The sequence below is a fragment of the Ruditapes philippinarum genome, unplaced genomic scaffold (genome assembly GCF_026571515.1).
Source record: "Ruditapes philippinarum isolate M1 unplaced genomic scaffold, ASM2657151v2 ctg2761_1_1_1_1, whole genome shotgun sequence".
Classification (NCBI taxonomy): Eukaryota; Metazoa; Mollusca; class Bivalvia; order Venerida; family Veneridae; genus Ruditapes; species Ruditapes philippinarum.
In genome coordinates, this window is record NW_026855805.1 from 73,835 (window position 1) to 89,827 (window position 15,993).

At 30.9% G+C, this 15,993-nt stretch overlaps 1 protein-coding gene across 2 annotated transcripts; it reads right to left on the reverse strand.

The window, feature by feature from the left end:
• Window positions 1–1,251: 1,251 nt before the first annotated feature.
• On the reverse strand, window positions 1,252–13,277 carry LOC132744428 (15-hydroxyprostaglandin dehydrogenase [NAD(+)]-like). 2 transcript variants are annotated; one of them, XM_060733139.1, is made up of 8 exons: window positions 13,162–13,277; window positions 8,207–8,425; window positions 6,375–6,498; window positions 4,418–4,530; window positions 3,916–4,012; window positions 3,425–3,501; window positions 2,698–2,861; window positions 1,252–2,062 (listed from the first exon to the last, which is right to left on the reverse strand). In XM_060733139.1, exons 2-8 carry the CDS (start codon window positions 8,297–8,299, stop codon window positions 1,939–1,941), a joined length of 792 nt encoding a protein of 263 aa, XP_060589122.1. In that variant the 5' UTR covers window positions 8,300–8,425; window positions 13,162–13,277; the 3' UTR covers window positions 1,252–1,938. The 2 variants fall into 2 exon arrangements, with proteins under 2 accessions (XP_060589122.1, XP_060589121.1); XM_060733138.1 differs by lacking the exon at window positions 13,162–13,277 and having other exon boundaries at window positions 8,207–8,523.
• Window positions 13,278–15,993: the final 2,716 nt, after the last annotated feature.

A 15,993-nucleotide genomic window follows, 5' to 3' on the forward strand; every position in this document is an offset into this window, starting at 1 on the left:
ATTTTGGAATGCTCTGTTAGATTGCCTAGCCAGCTGAGTATAACAGCAGAGTATTTTTTACACTATATTTAGGAATGCCCTGCTCGATTGCCTAGCCAGCTGAGCATCCAGCAGAGCATTTTTACGCTATATTTTGGAACACCCCGCTAGTTGCCTAGCCAGCTGAGCATATATACCAGCAGAGCATTTTTACACTATATTTAGTAATGGCCTGCTAGATTGCTTACCAGCTGAGCATACCAGCAAAGCATTTCTACACTTTATTTTGGAATGCTCTGTTAGATTGCTTACCCAGCTGAGCATAACAGCAGATCATTGATTTCCCTATATAAATCGAAATGCCTTTTTGCTTAGCTCACTGTTAACTGCTAACTTCTCACATACAAAAAATATTCACGAAGTATTTGTTTAAGAGTAACATTCAAAAGGTGTTTTAAAAACCAAGAATTTAACTTTTTTTAAAGGCCATGATAATGGATGAGTAAATTGAATGTGATTTTAAAATATTTAAATCTTATGCAATCAGCAAATTATTCCCTGTAAATTCTTCCAAGAAACATCCGAAGTTAGACAATGTACGTTAAATAGCAAACCCTAAATTTTAAAATTTATTGCCACTTAAAAATTATTTTACATCTCATTTTTTGTTTTTTTGATATAATTTTATCAATTTTTATGTATTGGGGTTTTTTGTATAAATTTGGTTTTTTCGGGGCACCAACACAGTATAGGTTTTTATGGCCCGGAATGGATGATGATTTTTAACCCCAAAGGGGTTTTTGGGAATTAAAAAAAAAAACCAGGGGGCAAAAACCACCTCCCTGCTGGAGCTAAGAGATCGTGGACTCAAAATTAAAATAGAACCCATTTATTGCCCCTTGGGGATTTAAAACAGGGATAAACGGGGGTTCGATTCTTATGCCTAAAAATTAAAGGGAACCCCCCCCCCCAAGGTATTTTTGTATTTTTGAAAAAACTGAAAAACGGGCTTTATTTCTTCTTATGATTTTGTGTAAAATGTAGATAGCTTGTCCTCATAGTTGAAGATTATTTTCTAAAAGTGTTATACCAGCAAAGTTCCACTTCGGTATCAGCCATCAAGGTTCCACTGTTTGCATTTATCATGCTTGTTTAAACATGTATTAATTAATTACAAAATATGTCATGAATCATTTATTCTATTTTGATATTTGATTTGTAAATCATACCTATCAGAAATGATAAGAAACAATCATTCAAAGAACAAGAATTAAACTTCTTTCTTTATTTACATTGTTGTTTAACAATCATATTTATAATACTTATAAATCTTAAATACATAATCTTGAATATATGAAAGAGACAAAATATATTACAAAAGTCTTTAAAATATGATACAAATAAATGAACGTCCGAGAAATGACGAGAAATGACGAGAAATAACGACTGTGTCTAGTTTTCCCGCGCAAAATTACGTTCTTCGCTGAAAAGCTAATAATAAGACATGCAGTGAAGATGAAATTTGAAAGACTTGAATATGCAACAAAAATATCGAATGTTTTGATTGTCTTTTTCAAGTTATAAATCTGAAGAAATGTATGGAATCACTTGATCATGAAAAAAAGAGAATTATTTAGGGAATACAGGAAGTCAGTCCATCAAATGAAAGGGCTGTTGCGTATATAGACCGAGGTTACTATAGTGAAAATATTATCATATAAAGCTATCAAATACTATGTGCTATTAGTATTATATTTATGAAGCTATATAATTCGGCACATTAGAGGTATTTCAAGTATAGGCAGTAAAATGTTAAATACTGATTATTTACGTCATGACATAATATTGCGAACAAAATATTTTCACGAACTTCAGTTGGATATGTTAACATCCGAACACTAGCTCTGCCACAATACGTGTTTATCCTGCATGTCAATAGTCCTAGATCATGGATCTCGGCTACACATTCTCAACGGCTAGTGTACAGTACTGATTCCCAGTCTTTTTAGCACAACGTAGAATAAGTCCAGTTTTAGAGTCATCTTCAACCATTTCCAGAAATGCTGCTGATATTTCTTCTACGCTGAAAAAAAATATTGTAAGTTTAAAGCATTAAACATAACACTATCACAGCATTATTGTCATTTATTTCATAAAACGATGAACTTTCAGGGTTCGAACAATGTGGTATCTCAATATGAATTATTTTAGGTAATTTAATCTAATTAACATAGACACGTTTTCGTTTTACCAGTCGAAAACAATTCATATTAAGTCACTATTGTACTCAATTAAGCATCGTTTTCATTTTTAGAGTCCAAAATCCATATCAAAATACATATTGTAGCAGCAAAGTTCTGTCAAAATATCAAAATAATTGCTTTTAAATAAACAGATCATTATTCAGTACATTGTCGAGTTAAATACTGACTCTTTTAGACGAGAACACAGCTATAATACCTATATAAAGCTCTATTAGCACCTCGTTCAATAAAACTTTGACATCTGTGTACTCTTCTAAAACAATTTGATATTGTACTCAATAATGTTAATAACTTAATAGAATAACCGTATTTTAATTATAATACCTATCCATATTAAAATTATAATAAGTTCGTTTCATGTCCGGTTCATATGACATCAGGAGAGACAAGGAGTGACTCTTTCTTGGGTTCGTTATAAATATTTTACTTTAATTATCTTATTTCTATAGCTTACGTCATAACTCCTATATGATCTATGAATGCTTTTACTTTGACCATATCTGCTCCTATAAACTGGTCACTGTCCCCGGATGATAGATTTTGAAACATGGGCGTGTCTACAAATGCTGGACATAACACCATTAGCCTGATACCTGATTTAACTGCTGCCTCTGAAATCTATAAATTATAATGTCATTTATTGTCTTGTTTTCAATGACCTTATTTGAATGTTTTCTCTATTTCTTTTATTCAAAGGCTTACATTAGTCATATTGTTATTATAATTAGACCACAGGCACTTGATGGCAAAAGCGATTTTTTTATTTGTTTTCTTTTTGGTCGACTACTGGTTGTGACTACCCGACGTGATTTTTATAAACTTATAATCTATAGCACACAAACTTATCAAATAAATAAAAAAATATACCGACAAAACGTCATTTACATTTTTTAGATATATCTACTGTGTGTATATAAGTAACTTAAGTGTTACAGATAAAAAATCATAAACATCACGGCGGGTAGTCGGTCACAACGGGTAGTCGACCAAAACAACTTTTTTGCCATCTAATGCATTTGGATAAGACACCGATATTCGTGAAGGTATTTAGTTTGAGGAGAACAATTCTTAACTTCACCACTAGAAATTGCAGACATCATGTCACTGCTATAAAATATTTAGATTTCTTCAGAATTTATAATGAGTTAAACTTGTCGAGTAGGAAACAAATCATCGCATACCGCATAACATCTTGTTGCATGGACAATTCCAGCCTTTGAACACCCGTATGTTGGTGAGAATGGATTTGGATTGATTCCTGAAAAAAAAATCGTGTAAAATATTTGAAAACTAGAAAACTTATTATAGTATTTTTTTATTTTCATTGACAAGTGAAATTATTATAAAAATTGAAAATTACAGAGATAAACTTGATATTGCAGAATTATGTATCACTTCAACCGAAGTAAACATCTAAATAAATATAAATTTTGTCACAACATTACATAAACATCCATCATGACTAGTTTTTTCATCATGTGCTTACACATGTTCCTCTATCTTTGTCAATATGCGTGTGAAATGTTAGTTTGGAAGAATTATCAAATTTCTCTTCATCAAACGCAGGTAGTTTGCCCTTAAGAGTTTATCGATATGGAAAGAGGCGGAATATACCGAAATTTCACAAGTTAATGATTGATATATTTAATAAGTTTAGTCCAGCCTGACTTACCCGCTGCGCTCGCCATATTTACAATGATCCCTCCATTACCGCCATTATCTTTATTGAGGTAGTACATGCCAAGTCTGGTCCCTCTTATGGTCCCTTTCTGTCATATAACAAACAGACTTTAAAACAGACACCAGTCAAACATTAGATCTGTTGCTGTACTCTTATACTAACATTAATTAAAAAAGGAGGTTACGATGACTTTGTTGCTGAAATTCACGCTAGATTTCTAAACTGTTTACAGATGTAAATATTTGTTCCGGTAAGTATTCACGTAAGTGACGAATGAAATACAAGATAAAATAACAATGAATAATTTTATCTGCTCAAATTTTTATTTTGTGCATACATTAACTTTGGACGAATTATTTCAATGTCCTTTGGAAGATTGATCTGTTGTTTACATAAAACAAGTTTTCTCCTGACATTAATTCTATTCGTTTTAGAAATGCCTCTAACCGAGCATATATTTTCAAATTGTGGTCAATGAGAAAATAATCAATACCATGTTAACGTCAATGACGCTTTCCCATTTGTCGTCTGATTCTCCACCAATACCCGCGTTATTTACGACAATATCTATCCCGCCAAATTCTTCTTTCGTCCGCTTAAACGCCTCTGAAAAGAAAAGGTAAATATAAACTGAAATATTGTATTCCATTAATCATTGTCGCTTTTCATGTTTTTTATATACTGTAATGCAGATGTTAAGGTTTTTGTTTACATGTACAGTGTAACCTCGAACGAGAGACAGACCCCCTTTGGGATACAAAAAAGTTTGCTTTTTAGCGAGAGGTGTTGCTTAAAATGGGTTAAATTATTGTGAGGTTTTACTTCGGGAAGAATTGATACGGTTGTTTGAAAAAGAGGTGACTGCTCTACAGAGGGCCGCTTTATAGAGGTTGTACTGTAGACTGAGCTTCTGAGATTCATTAACTATAGCAACGTACTTATGTCGTAGTACAAACACTTGATTTCTTTCATTCGCAGTTTTAAATATGTTGAATAGTTTTCCAGTCAACGTTTTCATAACATCTTTCTTAGTCTGATTGATTCCAAATTACCCAATAAAACTCTGCCATTTTGACATAATTAAAACATTTAACAGCATTAGCATATTGCTTATATCAAACTCATTATTTTTAAATTATATCAAGAGTGTTCGTTATCATTTCATACTGCATTCTTATATCATAAACGATACATACTGAAGGAAACATCCGAAAAGCTTTTACCATTAATTAAGACGTTCAGAAAAAAGAGAGATATCAATTCTGCAGGAAATGATAATTTAGCAGACGGTAAAGTATGACATATTTCTTATAGATTTTCTACAAGATCTGGTTATGCTAAAAGATATACAATGGAGCTATTTTTCTGATAAAAGTCTGCATATTTCACTGATTTTTGCTTTAAGTATACGTACAAATGTTATATCAAAGTAAGCATCTTTAAGTAAGCATCGGAAACTGGGGTATTAATCAGTCAAAGCTACATTGATTGATTAGTAAAAAGTAAATAAAAACTTTAACGGAGCCATATATTTTCTATAATCGTATTTTCAATTTATAACATACAGCGTCAAAACTTAACGAACGCTGTATATTTCACTCAAACTATGACACGTTCAGTTTTTTCACGCTTTTTCCCGTTGATGATACATATGATTGCATGTGTCCTTGACACGAGTGAAAGCAGCAACTGTGAAAGTCACTTTCAAGCACTAGGCTTCATTTTGATAGATGTTATAGCAACATTTCCCAGAAACTTAGAAAGATATAAATCAAATACTTGAAAAACTTATAAAGGTAAATCTAAAAAAGAAGAAAAAAACATTACAAATCAGACATATGATTTATTTGACACTCACATTTTAAAATAAAGAGTTCCTATAATTCAATTGCTAGGTGAAATATGTTTGCAAAATGAAGACATGTATATTTATTCAAATCCGTATTTAAATGTGTCCGTGTTTGACAGTTTGGGAAAAAGATTGAAAAAAGTGAGAAAAAATCTTGAAATTCTTGTCTGCTGATACAGAAATATGTTTTGAAAAGTTTTGAAAAGAAAATTACTGCGCGCTTAAAAGATTTGGAATTTTTCAGTTAGAAAAGTACTTTTAAACAAGTTACCGCAAATTACAGTCAACCCGGCCCCAAGTTAACCCGGCCCCAAGTCAACCCGGCCTCAAAATTGGTCAACCCGGCCCAAAAATTGGTCAATCCGGCCCCACAGTATTTTTATTTGGTCAATGCGGCCCCAAAATTGGTCAGTGCGGCCCCAAAATCGGTCATTCCGGCCCCAAAATATATATTTTTCAAAGAAAACTATTTAAGTCATTTTGTTGTATGTCAGATACTATACGGCGATTACTTTAAAACCTTTTTGCTTGCATTTAAAAAAAAGAAATATGATAATCAGAAAAAAATCCAGATTACATAATATAAACTATAATTTTATACCTTCAAAATCTGTTTTAGATGTGACGTCACATTTACAGAAAATAGCTTTCCCTGCGCCATGTTTTTTGTTTAATTCAGCTACTGCTTCTTCTCCGCATTGACTGTTGAAATCCGCGACACAAACCTGAATCAAAAGTGAAAGATTTATCTATGAACGATTTTTTTTTCAGCCGGTGACTGTCTGATTTCAGCTTGACTTCGTAATGTATGTTAGAACTTTAATGTGGTGTGAAGATGATGTAAATAATGATTTAACAAAGGGATAATATATTCATGAAGAAAGGAAAAAAGTTATTGCAAAACTCAAAAATAGAGGCTTTATATATACATGTAAATGGTTTTCAGTTATATTCTCTGGCCGAAACGAAATAGAAATATTAAAAATATCTTAAAAAGGATATTTTAATTTTACCATTTACTTGTAATATATCTACATGTATATCATAGCATGGTCAATCCTAGTAGATGGGGATGTGATTTAATATGATATAACAAAATATTGTTTGTCTTTCTAAAGTGTCTATTCAGAGGCGTAAAATATTAACATAGAATGAAACTTTCTAAATATCATTTTGTTACATGATATTCTTACATATTCGCTCATTGAAAATGACGGTAAGTCACCTAGTAATTCAATTAATTGTACCTCGGGCTTGATATTTCATACTAATATATGAGCCGCGTCATGACAAAACCAACATAGTGGGTTTGCGACCAGCATGGATCCAGACCAGCCTGCGCCTCCGCGCAGTCTGATCAGGATCCATGCTGTTCGCTTAACAACTGTATTACAAGTAGAGAAACTGATAGCGAACAGCATGGATCCTGATCAGACTGCGCGGATGCGCAGGCTGGTCTGGATCCATGCTGGTCGCAAACGCACTATGTTGGTTTTGTGGTGACGCGGCTCAATTATTGTGTTTGTGATGCTAGATAACAAAATTATTGTGTAAATAATAAATATTTCAACTGCAATAAATATTTTACAAAAATAAACAAATTAATTTTTTAAGTAAGCTAACTTTTCGTTCCATCAATTTGCAAGTAACATAACAATCGACAGACGATGGTATTTTACATGTAATAATTTAAGGTTAAGTTATATAAACAAACAACTTTTGGATATATAACGATACCGTTTTATATATAAACATATTATAGATTATGTAAATATTAGAAAGAAATATGACATGTGTGTATATATTATATAAAAATATGTTTATTGTAGGTTTCACGATAGATTAGACAATTTTCACATATTTCTTGTTCATTATTTAGGTTACCGACACATTCATTTTTGAACTCGGAAAATACTGGGGAAATAACATAAAAGTTATATATATAAAATAGAATTCCCTGTTTTCAAATGAAAAATTTATGTTCTCCAGTTCTGGAGGAAATAAAAGTATATTTAAGTATCTAAAAAGGCTATTACATATCTTTAAATTTCAACGCACTTGCTTTATAAATCTTATGTATTATTTTATTCCAACCCAATTTATTTTCTTCTTGTGGTACTAAGATCATCATATTTCACTCGTGACTACCGCCACTCATGAAATATTTATTTTCATACCACTCGTTGAAAATGAATCCTGTATTTAAAAAAAAAAACCTTGAATATCCTCTATATACATAACCCATAGGGATAAGAATTGAATTTAGATTTAATTGAATTTAAAAATTATCATATCCGTTAAATTAAGACATGACAGTCATGTTGCATTAAGTAATTTAAGTTATAAATATTGTTTAAAACATGCATGTAAACAACATTTTTAAACAGTCAAAATGCATATAAATGATTCATGATTTAAGACAAAATGTCTTACCTTTGCACCATTAGCAATCAGGACCTCTGTAAAACCTTTTCCCATGCCCGATGCCCCACCAGTTACCAATGCAACTTTTCCTTCCACCTTCATCTTACATTTAACGTACACAGCTTGGTCTTACATGAAAACTATTCCTCAACAGCGCCTCATCTCACATCAGAATTTATCTTTATATTATCACACTGGTCTATAAACTCCGATCATATCCAGTGTACCCTAAGATAGAAACAGTGGCGAAATGAATTTCTAAATACTTTATTAAATTTATGGTTTAATAAACCATGCAATAAACAAATATAGCGCGTACAATATCGCGACTTGATAAAAATCATTACATTAAGAAAGAGCCCAGGGTTAAACGTGTTACTTAAAAACTTTAAAAGTAACTCCACTGTTTAGATTAATTATATAACCTTTTACATTTTCTATTACATTCGCTTTAAATAATTTAATGGTCAAGTGTAAACATCTAAAACGATTTAATCTTCAACCTGACCTATACCTTAATCGGTTTATCCACTTTGAACCGTTTACTAATGAAATAAATTGATAAAAATCTAAATGAAGTTCGTCCGTAAAGTTTTGTGTATTTTCAGATTACTACAGTGACCTTTATAACAACACATTAACCTGGGAAGATATTTTCAATGGCTTGTATTTATATAGTAGTACTGTCATGTACCATTGACAATTGCGATAATTGTCAGCGAGCATCACAGTTACCCTATAATGTGTAAATCTAAATAATTTGCAATTATAATTTGGCATCTATCGTTCTCCTTTATCGTTTTGTACAATAAACCTTTTCTCACGATAAAATATTAAAATATCTTTCAGCCAATAACACAAAAGAAAATATTGTTTATTTAAATCAAGGTATGGAAATTTCGCCTCTCTTTCATAATGTTATCATAAATCCTTAAGAAAATGAGCCCATGTCATTGCATCCTCGGTAACCCAAGCTATGTACCGTATACCAGTTTTAAATGTAGTATATACGGAATGTGTACCGTGGGTCCCGACAATGATGCCATGGTTTTCCAAAACAATATTATATACTTTAATAAACATACTCGTAATTAATATCAAAAGCGACAAAAACATAAATATCCACTGCATATTAAATAATATACCCTGCAAAAATGTAATAAATCCGTGCTTTATTTCTGTGTCATTGTCTGCAAATATTAAGTGCCAAAATAAGCAGGTGCTTTAAATATTCCATAAAGTAAGTAACGCAATTTATCGACCGATACCAATTGCGCCCAATCACATCAAACTATTTTCGCCCAATTTGCACAACACATGTTTCTCACCCACTATTGTAACAACTGAATGACCGACCCACGATTTAGATCTATACTTTCTATGTCTAGTAGTGTTTCAACAAACTTTTCAGTAAGCACCAGGTATGTGCTCAATTATATCTGACACTGATTGTTTAGAAATATTTCGACTTTCTGCTCTAGACATCATTTTCAGATGCCTGCTTATGCATTTGTAGAACTCTAAGAATGAAAACATTAGTTTATGTAACAGTTCAGACTTTTAACTTCTTTGAAAATACTTTTGTTTTGTCGCGCTGTTTTGTATATAATGATAAAAAATGAGAACTATCTGCTTTTCATTTAAAGTTGCTTCTTTCATTTAAAGTTTTTTTTTCATGTGAAGTTTAAGAAATGGAGGAATGAATTTCTTTGCTAGGATCATTATTTATAAAGATAAAAACTCTTCATGGTAGAAAAAACTCAGAACAGACAAAGAGTACTGAGTTATTAATCCGCAAGTGCATACCTAATTTCCTTATGCACGTTCACCGACTTTACCTATCCGCATACCTAACTTTGCTTTAACAATTTCCTGAGTTGGTAAATAACAACAATTATAACATTTACATGTACATACATTTGTATTAGAGAAATGATATTGTCTTAATCCTGTATGGGATCCGTAAGAATGGAATTGTTTAGGAGGGAAAAATGACGATTTATAAAATATAGAATTACGATTTGAATGCAAGCGTTGTATTGCTTTGAAAATTGTACATCTTATCTTTTCAATTCTACTGTATGTTGAAGCCTGAATGAAAAAGGATGAGAGCGATAGACGAGTACTGTAGAATTTTAAAAAAAGTATATATTACTTTGAATTTCAACGTACATCACACTGCAAAGCAGTTCCCTTAAAACGATTAGAAATTACAAAAAAAACTATGTGACATTCTGCGTTTATAAATCATAGATTGAAGTCTAAAAAATACCTTTGCTGAGGCAAGTTCATGTAAAATCAAAATAACTAAAACTTGGAAATGGTAATTGATTTATCAGATATCGCAATAAGAGATTTAAACATTGAGTAAACTCATTTTCACTCAAGTACACGCCCTGACACAAAAAGGAAATGGTTATAAAATTAAACATGTATTTGAACAAAAAAAAAAAATTAAAAGTTTTCTTAAAACTGAAAATACCTACGCTCTTGAAGACTGTTTAACTATGATTTACATCTACTCAAAGATGTACCCTGGTCTTTGATGGCGGATCATTAACAAATATTTGAACATGATTAGCAATAAATTTACAATGTAATATATGAATTTATTCTACACTATAATCCGATACTCAACAAATACAACATTTTTCTTTCAAGTTTGGATTGCTTAAAAGTTTGTTAAATATTTTGACAATCGCAATGATATTTCTTGCTGTTAACAGAAATGAAAAAAGATATAATAACTTTAGATGACATTGCCTTCTATACACCTTGCATAAAATCTGTTTTGGCTACCAAATGAATCGTGGTAACAATTTAAAGGGCCGTGTATATATGTACTTAGTATTTATTTGCAGTGCTTTATATTCATTTAAGAGGATCGACTAAGAATATAAGTCTCTGTAAAACCTTGTGTTGTACAACTTCAGGAATAAACCATGTCAACAACCAGTATCAACAGTATCAATACAGTCACAGATGTATGTATATTCAACAACAAAGAAAGAAAAAACAACAACAAAAAACCACTCCCACTTTCCAAACCACCCAAACAACCCAAATATATCCCCTCCAAAAAAAAAAAATAAATAAATGATGAAAATAAAAATAAAATGAAAACAAATGAATAAATAACATAACAAAAATGGAAATAGAAACAAAAACAAAAACAATAAGAAGAAACCCAAACAAACAAAACAATAATCATAATCAAAATTATTTGAAAATGTTGTATATTAAATGCTTATAAATGAATCCAGATTTCTTTATCATTGTTATTAACTTTTTTCTACATAAAATATTTTACAGCTTCTTGACCCACCGCAGCGAACTTACTCAATAAAATAAAGTAATAAACAGAAAACAGAATTGTTCCATATATTTATGGTATGCACAAGTTAAATGCTTATAGTAATGGAACAATTACTGACACAATTTGGATTGATTTACGAGAAAACAACTTCCACCAGGTAATAAAAACAATAAAAAGCAATTTCAGGTAAGTGCTCATGTGAAAAGATAAGACTTTCACGTTTGATCATTTTCTAGTGTAACAAAGTTAAAAGCTTATTTTTCTTTGGCAACCAACAAAGATTTATATCACGTATCAACACACTTTTCTTTCAAACACCTAAATAAAACACAAATTCGGATTTCAAAATAATGCTGTCTTATTAATTATTATACCTCAAACTTCAATTTCCGTTGCAAAATGTTGAACATGAAAACTAAAATTAAAAAAGAGCCTCAAATTTCGTTTTGCATATTGCAGTCTCATGTTTGCAAACCATTGTTTATTACATTCCAAACAAAAAAGCCGCAATCTTATAAGAAAATAATAATTCGAACCGATAGTTAAAATTGCAACAGAAATAATCAATGTACGAATATTGCAGAAATTTGTAAATGAAAATGCTTTCTTGATAATGCTTTGCGCCTCTGCAAAATGTAACATCTTAGACAGTTATATTGTCTAATTAAACTATCACTTGCTGGCTTCCTTGAATCTTTCTTGCCAAGTTCAGAAGAGATATCTCGATGCGTTTCATTAAAATAACTTAGTGGAAGATAAGTAAATATGTTAAAATGAATCGAAGCTTTCAACTAGCTTCAGATAAAGGAACATTTTCTAGGTTTCTTCTTGTAGCAACGCTGTTTCATAAAACCAAAGGGAAATACCCGGACAGAAATAACGTAATATTATCATCATTATGAAGGCGGGAGAATGTTTGATATTTTAAGCATGAATTAACCATGATTTGTACCAACAACACCACGAAAACCATAAGATAAAACACAACAGATTGGAAACCAACAGTACGCGTCCACTTTCCCTAGAGATGATTTTCAACTTTTGTTATGGTAACTATGGTAACACTTAATACTTAACATACAGGTGGATGTCGTTTACTAGATATTTTATCATAAAATTATTAAAAGAGAAATTAAAACACGTATCTGTAGTTTCTATATTTCTATTTTCGAAAGGGCCGATGTGGCAACTTTTGTTAGACTGTTATAGAGAGACATCCATCCTAGCTTTGCTATTTAAGTTAAAACAAACTTAATAATCTAAATCCGGATATAATAAACTCAAAACACCAGTTATATGTTTATTTATAATACTGCACGTTTGCAACGTCGTTTTTCATTGGATAATCGTGACGTTTATATAGTTTTATATACACGGCTGTTGTCGATTCATGAACAAATCTTACTTTTTTCTCTAAAAAATGATGTTTGCTGTATTATAAATTCGTTATAAAGAATGTTGACAGGTTATATGGCCGTATATAAACGGCTATTTGCAATATAACCCTCGCCTAGCGGCTCGGGTTATATTTACAAATAGCCGTTTATATAGAGCCATATAACCTGTCAACGATCTTTATAACTAGTAATATACTCGTATTTACATTTTAAAATAAGCAAGGTAAGATAACAACATAAATGACACTTACACGACACCAACGTCAAATGAACCTTAATCCACAGGACACCATTAATATTATACTTTCATAAACAAGGTAGTTATTTAGTTATCACTAAATCCAAAAAAAAAACTGAACAACTATTATATGTACATAGCACTTATTCCTATCATTTGTAAACACGTCCCAGTAATAATCCAAACACAACATTGCCCTTCACAACACACTAACTACATAACGATAAAAGAATGCAAGGCGCTCTATCTTTACCAATCTTAGAGAACCTTAAATAATATCATGTGACGTAACTATTCTTTCAGTACCTGATAGGATCAAAGTTGATAACATTTATATTTTCTGATTGCAACATATTGTTTATATATAAAATATTTCACTTTCGGTAATGAAGCGAGAATTTGTGCGTTAAATATTACTTTCCGCATGATCATTAATAAAAACTCCTTTTTGTTCTGCTTTTCTTTCTTGATATATCATACTGTCAAAAAGTATAACGAGACTGATAAAGAAATATTTTATTTATGATGACATGCAAAAGTCTTTGTAAAACATACTATTATACATTTTACAAAAGTCTGTGTTTTACATCATAAAATATTAGTTTCTCTTTTTCACCATAATTTCTAAAATAAAAAGTGTTGGGATTATTTTTTTGGTCTTACATGGAAAACATGAATAGATATTTTATGTATCTTATAATTTTGATTTACGTGACAATAGACAACATGCTATAATCAGATTCAAAACTATATTTAAGTTTTTTTATATATCTTAATCTAAATAAAGTTTAAAACACCAAAAATGAGCTTATGTTGGTATTAAAGAAGATCATGAAGTTCCAAATATGTGTAACATTAAACTTAGATACGGCAATATTAGAAGGAAATTACCATTAAATATATTTGAAAATAATTCTTTTGGCCCTTTCCGAAATATCGGGTGGCCTTGTGAAATGATATAAACATATCTCAACCGGTTCTGGGTCAATAAGTATCACATGGTCCATAAAGCACGATGCTTCAAGTGAATTGATGCACTTTTTGTTGTGTCCACTACTTAAAGACTGTTTATTTATGTTTGTATTTTCGTAAAAATAATGCTTCAGTTCAAGGAATTATTGCATTGATAAATCAAAAGCGTGTCTTTCGATCATCTAAGCATTCATAACAAATGTTAGATAAACAAATCAGAAATCGTACAGATTCCACTTTTTTGCATCAATAGAATGAATATAAAATAAGAACACATAACAAGACGTTATAAAGTATCTTTTCCTTATCATAATTGCATCATACATTTCCTCGTAAGTATAGACTTTAGTTAAAGTAGTCTTCTTAAACCTATGAACTTGAACATATGATAGAACAAGCTGTTAACCTAATCTTCCATTAACTGCTGATTCTCCTGGCTGTTGTGGAATTATTATCATGGAATAATTAATGACAAAAGTTAAATGATTTATGAGAAAACAACTTTCCTCGGTAATAAAAACAATCCAATATCAGCTACTAAAAATCAAGTTAAGTGATAAGAAGCTCACGTTTCAACTGTACCAAAAATGTAACAATAAGGGGTTTTACTCTTTACCTTTGCATACATAAGGAAATCACATATTTTTCATACTTTTTGTGAATACTGCCGTGTAGAAACGTCTGTTTGCTATATTGTCATTGCCAAGTGGTTCGTATATATATATAAGCATACAACCGAATATACTTACACTACCGAAATTAATTACACGCAATATTTTGTAAAACGCATGAATCAAGTTGATATAAACATAAATACATGATATGGATTTTAAAATAGGATTTCTTTAAAATGGCAATTTTTGAGCAAGTATCTTATAAATGATTTGTTTGAACAAGGAAACAGTCATATTTGATCGACCAGCTAAAAAGCATTCATTTATGAAAGTATGCTCTTGATCCCCCGCATAATATTTACTCAAAGTCAGTGATGAGCTATGTTAATAATTTTTGGCACCAAGGTCTATTTTACTTGATAAAATCACATTTTCAGGTTGGATTGTATTTTATAAATAGTTTTTCTGTCTGTTTCTTAAACTATTTTTTTTTAGTAAAAATTATGCAATTCATAAACTCATAGGAGGGTTTATAACTGATGCACTGCAGAAGATTTCATTAGTTAAAATTAAAGTGGGAATAATCAAGAAAAAAATGCTGAAAAAATCATGAACTTTTTGTCTTAAGATTAAATTTAGAGAAGAGATGTGCGTCTTGTATGTATAATGTTTAAAATCATTATGCTTTAAAACTAACAAAAATGATATTTTTTCTAGAGGAGTCTAAAACCCCGCACTTGCTTATTTTTTATCATAAGTTCTAAGTAAGTAAATATTAAGCAATAATGTATGATTGCCATAAAACTTACATGCCGAGCTGATAGCGAGCAAATACAATTATCTTTTCTTTCAAATAGAACGGCCATATATTAGTTTGACACCAACCTTTCTTTTTGAAGGTACTATCTTTTATTATACGAATCCGTGCAGATAAAAATCACCATCTAGATTATTCCAGATCAAAATCACATTACCACCACTGTTGGATACAAAAACAATGTTATTGTTTCACCATTTTACCATTTTGCCGCACAATTAACGAAAATCAAAATTACCTGATATTGTATGCATGCATCACAAGCTCTGTAATATAAATTCTTATAGTTTACTATACTCACAAATTTTTTAAAGTAGTTGTAGAAAGAATAAAATAAATCCAGAGAAAGGAGCACTACCACAGCACATAAAACTATCATAACGATACATGAATCTTAAGGCTCTATCGTTACTATCTTAGAGAATCTAATGTATGTGGCGTA